We start from the raw sequence: 16357 nt of genomic DNA on the forward strand, positions 1-16357 counted from the left end.
TAACTAAATTACATCTCCCTCATGGAATCCAAGGCAGAGATTGTAGAGAAGAGACCAGGACCAGATATTCAAGTTAAGTACTTAAATTTAACAAACCCCATTATCTACTTCCATAAATCCTATTCTATCTTCCAGTCAAAAACAGGAGTTAGACATTAACCCACTTGCAACAACTGACTAAACAAATTTGACAAAGTCCTTACTAAGTTTCCCTTAGCCAGAAAAATAAGAGCAATTCCCTTTACACAAAAAGTTGCATAGCTACACTGCATTTTAATGAATGAAAAAGAGATTTAGGGAACATTTGTTAATTTTTAAGCTGGCTCCACCCAAGCCTTTACACTTTTCAGTTTCAAATTAGGTGCTTTCTAGAGAACTTAACCTGTCAAGAGTGAGCAAGTATTACACTTTATTATAGTAAGACAACTATGGTTTTAAGTTCAAAAGCCAGGGGTGGGAAGGTTGAACCTTAACTCATTTCAGCCTAGAACTAGGAGGATCCTTGTTCTAGGCTGAGCAATCCAACTTGCTGTCATTAATTATGCTTCAACTGGTCAGTGACAATTTCTCCTTTGTAAAGATGGGTCACTATAGATTAGTATGAAACCTAAGAAAAATTAGGAGTCTCATTTAAGTGTATAATCAAACTGCCAAATTTTCAATCAAAGACCCCAAGGTGCTAGAACAAGTGAATATACAGGGTAAGGAAACAGGTAGCATGAATTAATTATTCCATTGTTTTACAAAATTATGAAGTTGCAGACTTAGTTATTCCTGAACTAAAAACATTTACACATTTAAAGTTTGCAATAAAGGAGCTGATCAGCTGCTAGGTAAGATTTTACCAAATAACTAGAGATTCTTCCCAGTGGTAGAGCCAGTTACCCTAGAGAAATCTCAAAACACAATGTTTGAAGTTAATGCTATAGTCCTCAAGTACTCTTTAGGACTAATGTCAAATCTGAGTTAGGATAGCCAGATACCCCCAATTTGGTTTTAAATGCAAGTTCCTGCACTCATACATAGGGGATTGTATATGTCTCTCAGATTACATTATCCATCCAAAAGCTATAAAAACAGACTCAATTTCAACACCCTTTCAACAGAAATGCCTTATACTCTAAATTTAGTTTTAATTTATTGTGAAAGATGACTTTAGTATTCAGTGTACTAAAGAAATTGTTTGCTTCTATGCTCAAAATGAAGCATGTGGTTGGAGAGAATACTTTAACAAAAGATCAGAAACAAAAAAAAAGTAAGTATCTAAGGATCCCATACATACTAACCTACTTCTGAACAGAGCAATTTCAAGGAGAAAGCCAGATATCAAGTAGGTATGCAAAGACCGTAGCAAAGCACATAGGCAACAGCTGCCATCACATTTTTTCTTCAATGGATTCTAATACTAGCTTTGGTTAAGTCCAGCTGATCTTTTACAATGACCATGAAACTTGGACAGCTTAAGAACAGTCAGTTTTGGTAATTTCACCCAAGCAGCACATACTTGTAAACTGTTAAGAGGAAAAGCTTAAAAGCACTAAAATAGAAGAGATCTTTTAAGAGCAGAAATACCCCATTACAAGACAGCAATCTACCCAGTAACAGACTGCTCCTGCTGTCAAGGTATACTGTAGATATGGATAGTTTCTGGACGCTAGATGGAATCAGGATGAGCTCCCAAACCTGTCCTGCAACTCCTGTTAGATCTGAGAGAAGTTCATACATTGGAGATTCAGTATATGCCAAAATCTGTTTTCTACAAATGAAAAAACAGACCAGCTGTGGTAGTAGGAGCACAGTTGGGAAGCCTTTTCAGTAAAGCTGAGAACTAGAAAGAATTTTAATGGTACCCTCAAATAGCCATAATAAAGACACACCCATCATACATTTTATTCACATTTATTTTTCGCTTTTAGTGTGCTCACAGAAAATTAGAACACCTTAAGCAGGAGTTTAATAGCAATTTTGTAAGCAAAGTCACATTCCATCTCTAAGTCAAATCAGTGAAAGCTTTTCTGGTATTTACAAAACAGGATAGACAAGATGCTACACAAACCCATTGCATCAGGAAGAATTTTCCTTAATTTGTAAAGACAACTGGAAAAGAAAGCATTGCCTGCTGTAATCAAAAAACATACCACAGTATAAACAGTAACCATTCCACTTATCACAGCTTGGTTTTGTTTACTTTAAAATTGTTTAAAAGTTCCAAGATGATTGCAGTTTTACAAAAATGGGCAGGGTGGAAAAATTTGCAAACTTCATGTGCTTCTGTATATCAAGATTCTGTTTTTTATACAATAGTCACAGTTAAAAACACCCTGCTGGTAATACATAATTATACTTTATTAAGGTCAGAAACCAGCAATAAACAAGAAAGCCTATACAACTTGATTTTCTACTTAATCACCAACTGGTACAGCTAACATGAGATAAGTGAAAAGTTCCTATGGTTTAAATGAATTACTAAAACTATCATCTTTATTCTGGGTATTGAGTTCTTTTCCTCCTTATGCAAGACTTAGTGTTGTAAACCCTTAATTTTCCTCACAAAATACACTTTCATAATTTTTTTTTTTAAAAAAGACCTTTCCATCATTTCATGTGGCACATTCTCTCAAGAATGTAGTGCCCAAATGATTCCCATTGTGACCCCATCACCTACCCATATCCTTCATGTATGGGCACGTGTCCATAGACTGACAGAAAAAAGTTTACATTTTCAATAAGATGAAAAGTATGCAAAAAACATTAATACTGATGTGAAAAAAGCAACAAAGCAGAGAGGGAGGTTAAGTCTCTGCTCTGCTGGTTGGAATGGCAGTAAGAATGATTTGAGATGGTATTCATGGGGAAAGAAAAAAAAGAGAAAAGACATCTTTAGATCAATCCCTGGTTGTAGACAAGTTCTCCAAAACCAGTACCTGGCACCACTCCAAACAGGGGGAGAAGAGTTCTTTGATTATCTCCAAACTGGTGTCTTATTCTGCTGATTCAGTGGTAGGGACCTCTGGACTAGATTCAGATGGCACCTCCTGTTTAGGAGCTGCTGGTTCATCTGCTTTGGGGGCCTCTGGTTCAGTTGAAGGGACTTCAGGAGTAGCACTAGGTGTGGGGGCAACTTGTGCCTCCTCTGCTGGTTTTTCTTCAGGTTTCTGCTCTTCAATAGCCTTTGCCTCTTCTGTAGGCTTCTCTGGTGTCTCAGATTTCACCTCCTGTGACTGTGTTTCTTCCTTAGCTTCTCCTGTTTCGTTGGCTGGGGCTGTGGCCTCTTCCGGGCTAGGTTTGCTTTCCTCATTTGCAGCATCGGGAGTAGCACATGTTTCCTCCTTACTCCCTTCCACAGGGGAGGTGCCCTCATTCTCTCCCCCCTCACCACTCTCCTTCTTGTTCTTTTTAAAAGAGAAACCACTGAGCTTAAAGGACTTTTTGAAAGAGAAGCGTTTCTTTTTTTTTTTCGGGGTTTCATTGCTTGTTGAAGGGGTAGGTGTGGCTCCTTCCTCAGCTTTGACAGAGGATTCCCCTTCCACTGGGGAGGCTGGCTCTACACTGCCCCCCTCAGCTACTGCAGTGGCCACCTCCTGAGGAGCTGGCTCAGATGGGGTTTGTTCTTTTGCAGTCTCTTCAGCTGGGGCAGTTCCATTAGCTTGAACCTCTTCCTTGCCAGCTTCAGCAGCTGCTGGAGATGCATCACCATTTACTTTTACATGCCCATTTTCCTATAATTGAAAAAAAAAAAAAATTCACCATAAGTGTTTAATCAGGTTATTCTCAACATTTGGATCTGATTTTGAACTTGCTAGGTGTATAAAAACACTTTCAAGATCACAGAAAAAGAAGTCACAACAAAATACCTTTTATCTTTGTAATCTGAACAGCTCTTAAACTGGTAGACTGTTGGGGGGGGGTTTATTACAAATGTCACTATTTTGTGCTACTGCAAAAGTAACAATATGATGAAGGTACAGATAATTCCCAAAAGGCTTGGACAGTGAGAATTCCAGTAGATATCAAAACTGATAAACTTTAAGAATATTAATAAAGAATTTACTGCTATATTAGAATTAGCAATTCCCTTTTTCCTTATTTTCAAAACTATTTTGTGCTATCCATAGGCTTGATTATATGCTGCAGCAAATCAACTCTTAGAACGCTAGCAGGCAGTGTACCACCATGGGCAGCCATGCTAGAGGCTTGATCCATTTTGGTTATAAAACAGGGAACATTTAAAGCTGTGACTTAACTGTCCTGAACACTGATCAAGCCAAGCTGGTTTTCAGGACATTCATAAGGAATTTGCATAAGATCTACACACATACATAAAAATATTGGGCAGAAGACAACTATATGGCCTATCTAGTGTGCTCATCCACACAACTGCCTTCCTCTACAATCCCTATCACTCCACAATCCCCTGAGCTTGTACCATGCTTTAATTGATATTAATGACTTTACTGGAAAGATACATGCATCCACCATCCTTTCTGTAAGGAAATATGTCATTGATTTCACCCTCACTCCATTGAAAGAACCACCTTCTCAAGGATATACATGTTTATATTTCCATATACTCTACAATGAAAACCACTAATATTCCAAAATCCAATGTAGCTGGGTGGTCCCCGAGAACCACTAATTTAAAGATTAAAACACAGCAAGTGGAGAGTGGCATGTGAAACAGTATTCTGACTAGCATTTTAAGCCATCTTATACCACGGGTTGAAGTTTAGAGCAAATCTGTTCATGTAGGAAAGCAAAACTTAGTCCTGGTTTTAGCCAATGCAAATTACAATTTTTAACATCTTTATCCCAGGAACGTATGAAAACCCTAGAACCTCAGGTCTTCAGGTGTCTTTACATCTTTGTTTTATTGTACAACAAAGACCAAAATAAGTGTTAAGAGGGGGACCAAGTTTCACAGAACATGACTATCTTATTGCAAAAGATAATCTGCATGTATTCTCTTAAAATAGAGACAGGCTAGAAGTGCAGTAGGTCTCCAGCAGAGGGTACTGTGTCTCCATCACCACCACCACTGTGGCTGGGGGGGGGAGGGGAACAAAAACAGTCAGCAGCACATTAGAGCCCAGATCACGATCGCCCCAGCCCTGCCAGAGCATGAAGCCGGCAAACAAAAGCTAATGCTCCTTCCTCATCTCACACACCATTTTACAACTCTCGCAAAATAAGCTTCATTCACACACTGGCTCCTCCCAAACCCTTTATTTATTAAATACGCTTTTTCACCAGCATATATCATTTTGAGAACACGCTTTGATTTTTGGTGGTAACTTGTAATGCACCGATGCTTTATAGTAAGTAGGCTTGTACAGTAAGATGTTTGCAAGCACTGTACTAGAATTGCAAGGGACGTATTAAGGTGATTAGGAATGATTTGGAGTGTATAGGCAGGCTGCTAGCTAGAAATAAAGGTGGCGTGGCGGAGAGAAAGCACCGCGACCACACCCATATTTGAGCGAACTGCTTTAGATAAGGTGAGGAAGGACTATAACAAAGCAGAGAGCGCAAGGAGCTGCGTGTGGCACTCGACCAGCCTCTACAGCCCCCCCCCCCATATATCCAATAAGCAGAGAACAGGGCCCAGGGGTGGGGGCGATGGGGTCCGAGCACACGTGCGTCCAGAGAATACCCCCAGGCACGGCTGCATCCCCTCCCCCCCCCCGCTCGCGCACACAAAGCCGCCAGCGAAGGCAGACAAAGAGCTGGAGAGCGCGCTCCCCTTCCTTCCTCCCTCCCTCCAACCCCCTAGGAGAGAAAATCACAGCCCCCCCCCCCCAGCACAGGGAAAGGCAAAAAACAGCTCCCACCTTCCTCCTCAACACAGGGAGAGGCAACAACCCCCTCGTATCCTACCCCCAAAGAGGGCAATCACAGCCACTACCTACCTCTTTAGCACACTAGAGGCAATACTCCTCCCACCCCCCAAAGAAAGGAATCACAGCCCCCCCATCTCAGCACAGGGAGCAGCAACACTCCCCCTCCCACCGAAAGGAATCACAGCCCCCACCTCAATACAGGGAGAAGCAACACTCCCCCTCCCACCGAAAGGAATCACAGCCCCCACCTCAATACAGGGAGAAGCAACACTCCCCCTCCCACCGAAAGGGATCACAGCCCCCACCTCAATACAGGGAGCAGCAACACTCCCCCTCCCACCGAAAGGGATCACAGCCCCCACCTCAATACAGGGAGCAGCAACACTCCCCCTCCCACCGAAAGGGATCACAGCCCCCACCTCAATACAGGGAGCAGCAACACTCCCCCTCCCACCGAAAGGGATCACAGCCCCCACCTCAATACAGGGAGCAGCAACTCGAGAGAAAAAGAGAACTACAGCCGCCACCCCCCCCCCCCCATGCGAAGAGGAGGCGACGACATCAGAAAGCCGCACACACTACAACCCCCACCACACGACCCCGCGAGCCCCACCCCTCCTTACCTGCCCGTTGGCTTTGGATGGGGACGCAGCCGCCACCTCCCCGGGCTTCTCGGGGACAGCCGCCTCGCCCTTCGCCGCGGTCTTGGAGAACTGAGCGCCCATGACGGGAGGTGGGAAAACGGGGAGCGCTAGAAAGCCGGAAGGGGGGGCACGAGAACCGGAGGAGCCGCTGCCTGAGCCTCGCGCGCCTGCACCCGCCAACCGCCGCTGCACACTCTGCCCGGCGCGCGCTCCTCAATGCCCCGCGCCCCCCGCCGCCACGCCCACGCTCCCGCCGCGGCCAATCGCCGGCCGCCGACCCACGGGGCGGGGCCTGCCGCGCGGCACGGGGGCGGGGCCGGCGAGCGGCTGGGGCAGCTGGAGCTGGGAAGAATCCGAATTCAAAGGGGCGGGGGGCTGTATCAAGTACCGCTCTGTAGCGAGGGAAGGTGCAAAAAAAATGCTGCCTTCCACTGCGGGTGGAGGATGGACACTGCTTCACTGGAAGATCCGAATCAAGAGGGGTGTAGGGAGGAGGTCCATGTAACCCACGTTGAAGTGCCTGAAAAGTGGAATATAAATCACATAAAATGGGGCTGCCCCAATGCATGCTGAGTGACAGGAACAGGGAAGCAGGGATAAGTCTTTATAAAGAAATCTTTCTTTTTTTTTTTTTTTTTAGTTTCTCCTGTACTGTTTTACACAGAATTTTGCAAATGTGGGGAATTTACAGAGATTTCTATAGTCTGCATCCCCTTTTTTCCCCTCTGTGCTGGTGCACTGTCATGAGAGTCCCTGCTTTAGCCCCTCACCCTCTATGCCATGGTTTCCCAAACCTGTCCTGGGGACCCCACAGCCAGTCGGATTTTCAGGATATCCACAATGAATATGCAAAGGATACATCTGCATAAATTGATTCCACATGCTATGCAAATCTATCTCATGCATATTCATTGTGGATATCCTGAAAACCCGACTGGCTGTGGGGTCCCCAGGACAGGTCTGGAAAGCCCTGCTCTAATCATTGGGGAAAAAAAAAAAAAAAACAAGCTCCCAAATAATCCTTTTCAGCTCCATTGTTTTGCAAGGGTATTTTTAAAGTGTCTCAGCAGATTTCTTAAGTTGTGTTAGAGCCTTTCGCCTCTAGATCATCTGGTTCAAGTGCTGGCTATGGTCCTGTGGGCTCCTGTCAGCCTGAGAAGCTTTCTCTCTGGTGTGTGACAAGGCCATGATGAGAGAGAGAGATTGTAAAAGTAATAATAGAAAACTGAACACAGGTTTTGGATTTTGCTGCATGTGGATCAGGAGCTCAACACAAAACAGAGGAGCTGATCTGTGAGCCAGATGTGGAAAATGCAATATGACGAGAGAGGTTTCCCATCTCCCCCAACCCACCAATACTGGCTACAAATGAAATAGTTCCCTGCTGGTCTGATTAAATGTTGCTTCCTTATTATTCTAGATTTGCATTTTCAGAGAGGGGACTATTTTATAAGGCGGAGGTGCTGCAGTGGTGTGTGGCTGGAATCCTGCGCTGTGGAGTTGGGGGTGGCTTGGTGTTGATATGAAGTCACTTCAGTAAAACTGAACTCCCTGGCTCAAAGAACCATTAATACTGAGCAGCCCTATTTTTATGTGCCAGAATCCCCCTTCCATTCCCTCTGTTTGGCTTCTTTAAATAGAGCTTGGTGTATGGGAGCCATCAAGGGTTAAGCCAGCAGCTGGGAAGAGGCTAGAGAAAGGAGCTGCTGGGATGGGTCAGGGCAAGCTTTTGTTGGGGAAGGGGCTGGAAGGCTGGCCTTTTCTATAACAAAGCTCCACTGATCTGCAGAAGCCCATGCACATGTTTCATTCAGGCTCCCCCTCGGAGCATCCCCTGGATTCACAAGGAGCGATAAGAGGCAGCATTGTCTGTGCATCTCACCATCTGTGGGTGACTGGTTATATTTATTAACTCCCCTCCCCTCCACCATCTTACAGTTTTAGTGACTAAAATTCTGTTTATTCGTCTCATGGGTGCAGGGAACCAGTTAATCAAACTCTCTTTGAGGGAGGGGGAGGAGGTGTGTGAGGCAGTGGCTCACTCCCAGCGACACCTTACCAAACTGGGGAAATTAGCAGTGTTATTCTGGCTGGAGCATCCTAGCTGAAGCTTCATTTCCTAATAGTTGAACTTTATGCTCTTCCATCTTGGTTGTTTTAATAGAATTTCATGAAAGCAAGTTCTTATTTTGCAAATGTGCTTCATACTTTCTGCAAATATATCTGACCATTACAGTATAGGTTAAAGGTGGCTTTAAAACACTGATAACAAGCAGGGATCCTGAGACCAGCTGCTAGGACTGAAGGAAGATGGACCCAAGATATTAGATGCCAGGACTGTAGGAAGTTAGAGCCAAGAGACCAGCTGCTAGGACTGAAAAAAGATGGACCCAGGAGAACAGCTGTCAAAGACAGGAGGAAGAGAGAGCACAGTTGCCAAAACTGAAGGAAGATGGAGCCAAGAGACCAGATGCCAGGAGTATAAGAAGATGGAGCCAAGAGTCTGGAAACTAGCTGCCAAGACAGAAGGAAGATAGATCCTAGAGACCAGCTGCCAGGACTTAAGGAAGATGGACCCAAAAGACCAGCCATTAGGAGTGAAGGAATTTGACACCAACCATCAAGTGTGGAGGATTATGGAGCCAAAAGGGCAGCTGTCAGGAGTGAAGGATGATGGATCCCAGGGACCAGCTGCCAGGACTGGAGGAAGATGGAGCTGAGACCAGCTGCCAGGACTGAAGAAAGATGGACCCAGGAGACCAACTGCCAGGCCTGGAGGATTATGGAGCCAAGAGAGCAGGTGCCAGGAGTGAAGGACGATGGAGCCCCGAGACCAGCCACCAGGAGTGAAGGATGATGGAGCCAAGAGATCAACCATCAGGAATGAAGGATGATGGAACCAGGAGACCAGCCATTAGAAGTGAAGGAAGTAGAGCCAGGTAACCTGAAGACGTCGCCATCTCCCTAGAGGCTAGGAGTCCAGCTGTGGTGATCTGTGCATGTAACCCTTGCAGACAGGCTCTTGGCTCTCCTCTGCTGGGTTTGCTTTCCTCGTTCCTTTCTGGGAAGTGTGTGCATCATGGAGGGCTGGGCTACGAGCCTCTTTTGTTAGCCGCCTGTCTGCGGCTTGCTTTCCTCTTTCTCTTTTCACCATTTGCCGGCTCTGGGCTGGTTTCCATGGCGACTGCAGGGGAAAGATTCGGAGAGCGAGTGAGTGGCAGGAGGGGGATGGGGAGGGGGAGAATGCAGGGAAAAGAGCAGCAGATGGAGCCAGGGTAGGGGGAGGACGGGCAGGCACACAGCAGACTGAACCTAAAACAAACACAGGAAGAAAGAGCAGGGTAAAATCCCGGAAGGAAGCAGAGTGACAGTAAACCCCCCCCCCCCCCCACTAAACCATCTACACATGTATTCTGCCCTCCTCCCACCCACTATCACCTTTATGAGGGCCGTCTGTGCCAAGGATGGAGAGGGCAGTGCAGGGATGCAGGCTCCCTCTCCTGGGTAGGGGCCGCAGCCCTCCCTGACCTGCAGATCAGGAGTGGGGTCGGGCAGAAGGCAATCCTCTCTCCGGGTCAGCACGGCTTTTCTCGGCCTCAGGGTGCAGCGCCTGACATGGGGGTCCATCGCTTCCCACACTGGTCCACTGTGATAGATGAGCACCCCGATGCCCCAGGCTCTGCACAGGGAGAGGCTCCCAAAGCCGGCACTGCTGAGTGGCCACGGCTATTTGAGAGCAGATCAGAAGTCATTTTGTATCTGGCAGAGTAAATCAAGCAGCTGGGGCAAGGCAGAAAGACTATGAGAAGAGGTGTCTAGAGAGTTAGCCCAGAAAATGCACGCATCCCACCCTCACAGCTTACACAGCATCGGGATCCTTCACATCCACTATGCTAACCATAATCCTAAACCTTTAATGCACATCCTTAGCAATTGCAAGTATGTGATGGGCAGCCAGCGGGGAGAGCACATCTACCCCAGCCTGCCCTGTGTGCACCGGGCATTGTCTGCTCAGATCCTTCCAGGGTGTGACATCCCGTCTGCCTGACTTCTCTTTGCCTTTCTCTCTCATCCCTGCAAAAGCCTGGTGTCAGGCTCCCTCCTGCACCTAGCACAAGCCCCCTTTGTAGGTGGGAACAGATGGCAACCTTCCTCCAGCCCCTGCATGCCAGATGGTGAGGAAGAATCCTGATCCTTTACTTCTCCTTGTGCACCTGTCCCAACAGTAACATCAGACGTTCATGGGAACAGACCAGAGGATGAGCCTGATACCTGCAGGCTGCAGACGTTTCACCATTTGTGACAGAACATGGAAATATACAAAAAAAAAAAGCACTAAAACTTCATCTACACTCACACAACCATGACAGCATCTACTCTGCACAATTACATTCCTGGTGCAAAGGAATAGACACCAGGTCATCTCTGACTTTTAACTCAGTTTTCCACAGCAAAGGATGCTCTGTGCTTATCCCAGGATTTACCCTTCACTCCCCCACAGCTAAGGATCCTCTGTGCTTATCCCAGGCTTTACCCCTCCCCCCACAGCTAAGGATACTCTGTGCTTATCCTAGACTTTACCCTTCACTCCCACACAGCTAAGGATCCTCTGTGCTTATCCCAGGCTTTACCCCTCACTCCCCCACAGCTAAGGATCCTCTGTGCTTATCCCAGGCTTTACCCCTCACTCCTCCACAGCTAAGGATCCTCTGTGCTTATCCCAGGCTTTACCCCTCCCCCCACAGCTAAGGATCCTCTGTGCTCCTCCCAGGCTTTAACCCTCACTCCCTCACAGCTAAGGATCCTCTGTGCTTATCCCAGGCTTTACCCCTCACTCTCCCACAGCTAAGGATCCTCTGTGCTTATCCCAGGCTTTACCCCTCACTCTCCCACAGCTAAGGATCCTCTGTGCTTATCCCAGACTTTACCCCTCACTCCCCCACAGCTAAGGATCCTCTGTGTTCATCCCAGGATTTACCCCTCACTCCCCCATAGCTAAGGATCCTCTGTGCTTATCCCAGGCTTCACTCCTCACTCCCCGCAGTTAAGGATCCTCTGTGCTTATCCCAGGATTTACCCCTCACTCACCCACAGCTAAGGATCCTCTGTGCTCATCCCAGGCTTTACCTCTCTTTCCCCCATAGCTAAGGATCCTCTATGCTTATCCCAGGATTTACCCCTCACTCACCCACAGCTAAGGATCCTCTTTGCTTATCCCAGGCTTTACCCCTCACTCCCCCACAGCTAAGGATCCTCTGTGCTTATCCCAGGCTTTACCCCTCACTCCCCCACAGCTAAGGATCCTCTGTGCTTATCCCAGGCTTTACCCCTCACTCTCCCCAGTTATAGAGGCAGGAAATAGGGGAATGAAAATCCTATTTTATAGAGCAGGAATCAAGAATCTCCAGCCAGAATGAGGGTAAGTAGTAATTATTTTACGCCACACAAGAATTCAAAGAAGTTTAGTTCAGAAAATATATAGGTAGAATATCCTTGTAGGTCAAGACCTGACAGTGTACCCGATAATGTTTCCGGAACCAAACTTCTTATATCACTATGAATTTGGCCTTGGGGGTTTCCCCTCCCCCCCCCCCCCCCCCCACTTATATGAGATTAATTAAGATGATATGAGATCCCACCGCTCCCCCTGATGCAGCTTTGGTGCGAAATACGGCTGTGTTGGGGTTCCTTGATTAACAAGTGTATTTTATTCTGAGAGTTTCTTCTGTTGCTTCTAATCAAATAAAATTGGGGGCTTATGTGTTGAACAGTGTTTCATTATTTTTTGAGCCACATTTTTTTTCTTTGAGAGATATACTCATGCAGAAATTATATTCAAAGGTGATAATTCAGAGGAACTGAAACAAATCTCAGTGAACCTGGAAGATGTACTAGGGCAAATTGGAAAACTAAAGAGTATAAAAACACTTGGACCAGATGGCATATATCCCAGTGTGCTAAACTGAAAAATGAAATTGTAGACCTGCTATGAATAATTTGTAAACTATAATTAAAATTGTCCGTGGAACCTGAAGACTGGAGGTTGCCAATGTAATCCCAATTTTTAAAAAGGGTTCAAGGGGTGAGCCAAGAAACCACACATTAGCGAGTCTGGCGTCTGTGCCAGGAAAAAGGTAGAAACTTTCATAAAGAACAAAATTGCTGAACATATCAAGAAGCATAGTTTAATGGGACAAAGCCAACATGGATTTAGCCAAGGGAAGTCTTGCCTCCCTTGCTGCATTTTTTTAAATGACATTTATAAATAAATACGTGGATAAAGGTGAGCCAGTTGATATAATGTATCTGGATTTCCAGAAAGCATTTGACAAAATCCCTCATGAGAGACTTCTTAGGAAATTAGAAACTCATGGGATAGGTGGCAGTGTCCTATGGTGGATTGCCAACTGGTTAAAGATAGAAAACAGAGAGTAGAACTAAATGGTAAGTTTTCCCAACTGAAAAAGGTGAATAGTGGGGTGCCCAGGGATCTGTTCTGGGACCCATGCTTTTTAATATATTTAGAAATGACCTGGAAATGGGAACAACAAGTGAGGTGATCAAATTTGCAGACGACACAAAATTATTCAAAGTTGCCAAATCATAAGAGGATTGTGACAAATTGCAAGAGGATCTTGCAAAACTGGCAAATGAATTTTAATGTGGACAAATGCAAAGTGATGCACTTAGGGACGAGAGACCCAATTTATAGCTACACAATGCACATTAGGAGTCACCACTCAGCTGGACATACTGTTCATTGAGACATTCAGGTCAATGCAATACAGTGCACTCAGCCTAGCACACTGGTTAATCCGCGGTTGGACGCGCATTTTGGACACGTGTCCACAACCCTTTATGCTATAGGGGGATTAGCGTGTTCAAAACACGTGTCCAATGTTGTGTGTGCTGGCCGAGGCAGGCCCGCGGCCAGGCCCTCTTACCCTCTTCTGCCTGTTTCAGCGTCTGGCTCCACTTCCCTCATGGCCATAGGCTGCCGCCTTTGACCTCGGGCCACCCCTGGAGCTCCTGTCTCCGCGGCGGACGTCCCTGCTCCACGGCAGGCCTCCCCACAGGGAGATGCCACCGTCCAGTGCTATGCCCCTCCCTAGGCGCACGAGCATCTTTTCTTTTAAAGAGGCTGTGGCGGGAAACCAACCCGCGGCCCTGGATGATGACGTCACTGGGTCCCGGTGTATAAGGCTGGGCCCAGCCTCAGTTAGTTGCCTTTGCAACAGGTCTCTCCGCTGGTCGTGTACTTCGTTGCTTCCTCTGGTGAATCCTTCATGTTCTTGGTTCCTGTTTTGTCTGTGTTCCTGATCCTGGTCCTGTTACTCTTCCTTGTTCCTGTGTCCTGCGTTTACCCTACTTGCTCTACAGACTGACTCCTGGACTCGACCTCTGCTTTGCCCGACCACACTACTTATCATCTCCTGGACCCGACCTCTGCTTTGCCTGACCACGATATTGAGCATCTCCTGGTCCCGACCTTTGCTTCGCCTGAGTATGCTACTCATTATCTTCTGGACCTGACCATTGCCTTGCCTTGCCACTCTTCCTTGCTTGCCACCTGCCCTGACTCCAGCCTGTTCTATGATGCCTCTGCTACTTCTATTCTGGACTTGGCTTTTCAAACTTTGGCCTGTTCTTACTCGGGCACCCCCTGTCTGATTCCTGTTCTTATTGGCGCCCGGGTCTCTGGGACTCAGCCTCGTCCAGTTCTGACATTCTGCTTCTACTGTTGCTGGTCCCTGGCTGACCTCCTCCTCATCCATCAGAAGACCTCGGACGGAGGCCCACCTAACTCCAGCCGGCCCCGGCACCCAAGGGCTCAACCTGTGGGGAATGAGGGCTGGTATTGGTGAAGCTCCAGCCGGCCTCCGTCAGTCAGCCAGCTCCGCCTACCGACGGTGGGGACCCACAGGCTTGCCCTGTGGGTAGTATCAACCCCACCTCGGCTCAAGGGTGCACCTCCTGCGCAACATCCAATCCCCCAGAAAGCTAATAGCACTCATCACATGCAAATGCATGTGATGAGTGCTATTAGTGATTCTTCCCCAATGAAAAAGAAATAATGTGAACCTAACATGGACATTTTCACCCTCAGAAATTAACGTCTGCTGGGGCAGCCCAAAAAGTGTACAGAAAAGCAGAAAATACTGCTTTTCTGTACTTCCTCCAACTTAATATCGTGGCAATATTAAGTTGTAGGAACAAAAAACATAAGAAGTGTCCAAAAACAATTTTTTTTTTTAGAGTGTTCCAGCAGTCAGGTTAGGAAAAGGGACGCTCAATTAATGAGCGTCCCTTTTCCTAACCCGCTGACGGTCACCTCTCCTGGGCTCCCGCTGCCGAGGAGGCACTAGGGACGCACAGTTTCCCCTAGCGCCCCCTTTTTACTGCGGCAGCAGATTTAAGTTGGGTGCCCTGGATAGGTCGATTGGTGCATGTTAGGACAGTGGGTGCTAAATCATGAGCGCCCGTTTCCCCCCGCGCCAATATCGCATTGGCCTGATTGTCTGCGCCTCCCGCGTGCAGCAGCGTGACAGAGCTTCAGCCCTGGCACTGGTGACACAGAGCCTTCCAGAGCTCAGCAGGTTTCTGCTGACAGGAAATTATTCTTATGGACATGCCATTTTTGTTCATTTTGTTTTAGCAGACTGGCAACGCTGGTGATCTGGGGGGGGGGGGGCTCTTGTGCTACAACATCGACATCATTTTGTTGGTTATTTAAAAGGTATCAGAGCCTCCTAAGACTGCAGCATGAAATCTTGAAGGTGTTCGATATTGCACTTTGTTTGCCCTTGTGTTCCACAGGACTAGTGACCTTTGTTTTCATTTTATATTTTATTTCTCCTGGGAATTTGTCAGTGTTTATTATCACCAACAAAATCGGAAGAAAATCAGTAGAAAAAAAACCAAAACCCTCTCCCCCCCCCCATTTTCTCCTGCTTTTGTTGGTGATAATAAACACTGACACATTCCCTGAGGAAATAAATAAAAACTGAACAGGAAGGGCGCCGCCCGTGACCCAGAGCTGCAGCCTGAGAGGTGCTGGTGTGAGGGCACCGCCAGCAGAGAGACAGACGGCGGCTCACACAAGTTCAGGGGGGAAACAACCAGCCTGCTACGGGCCAGAAGGGCACGAGAGAAGAAGGCAGCCAAGAGCCAAAGATTTCCTTCTTCTTGCCACTTATTGAGGAAAAAAGGATCCGGTGGCAGCCTTTTTAGGCTGAAAGCAGGCGTCCTGCAAATGAAAAGCCATGAGCTGGGGGCGGGGGCCTTTAGAAGTCAAAAGGCAGGTACTTTCCAGTTCATTTTCTGTTTGTGCCATGGCTTTATATTTTCTTCTGTACTTCAAACAAACAATTTCGAACACAAAGGCAGGTATTCTCCAAAATGAAAAGCCAGGACCGATGGCGAGTCAGTGTGCTTGGAATGTGGGAGTGGGGATGAGGTGTAAAGAGCTGAGCGGAGACAGTTTGGCGATGGCAGAAGAAGAAGTCCACTGCTGAGCTTTACTTCCTTAAAGGTGCAAGCACAAGAAGTTAATTAAAAGACAAAGGGGGAGGGGGAGGGGTCATTTTATGGGAAGAGATTACAAAGCCTGTCTGTAGGCAGCACAGAAGAGACAGCCCCAGCGCCATGGAGATTGCAATCTAGGTAAGGCAAATAGGAGATTTCAGAACGTTTCTTCCTTAAAATCAACAAACGACTTTTAGACCCATGGTCAGCCTATAGCACAGCTTAACGTGCATTTTTTGGACGCTCTAGACTAACACCCAATGCAAAAAGAGAATCAGTGCGTCCAAAACGCAAGCCCACACTAAGGCATGAATGCCATGTAGATGAGGCTGTTAGCTATTATCCCCCGAT

At 46.8% G+C, this 16357-nt stretch overlaps 1 protein-coding gene across 1 annotated transcript; it reads right to left on the reverse strand.

Annotated features, from left to right (window-relative positions):
* Positions 1-1883: 1883 nt before the first annotated feature.
* MARCKS (myristoylated alanine rich protein kinase C substrate) lies at positions 1884-6690 on the reverse strand. Its single transcript, XM_029595239.1, has 2 exons — positions 6461-6690; positions 1884-3719 (listed from the first exon to the last, which is right to left on the reverse strand). The coding sequence occupies exons 1-2, from the start codon at positions 6560-6562 to the stop codon at positions 2982-2984; spliced, it is 840 nt and encodes a 279-aa protein (XP_029451099.1). The 5' UTR covers positions 6563-6690; the 3' UTR covers positions 1884-2981.
* Between the last annotated feature and the right edge of the window lie 9667 nt (positions 6691-16357).

The sequence above is a fragment of the Rhinatrema bivittatum genome, chromosome 3 (genome assembly GCF_901001135.1).
Source record: "Rhinatrema bivittatum chromosome 3, aRhiBiv1.1, whole genome shotgun sequence".
In the NCBI taxonomy this organism is placed as follows: Eukaryota; Metazoa; Chordata; class Amphibia; order Gymnophiona; family Rhinatrematidae; genus Rhinatrema; species Rhinatrema bivittatum.

Excerpts from the sequence above, each read along its gene's own strand:
- MARCKS (XM_029595239.1), bottom strand. The coding sequence starts at position 6,562 with ATGGGCGCTCAGTTCTCCAAGACCGCGGCGAAGGGCGAGGCGGCTGTC. Across the intron at positions 3,720-6,460 it reads CATCCAAAGCCAACGGGCAG|GAAAATGGGCATGTAAAAGT; the intron begins GTAAGGAGGGGT and ends TTTCAATTATAG.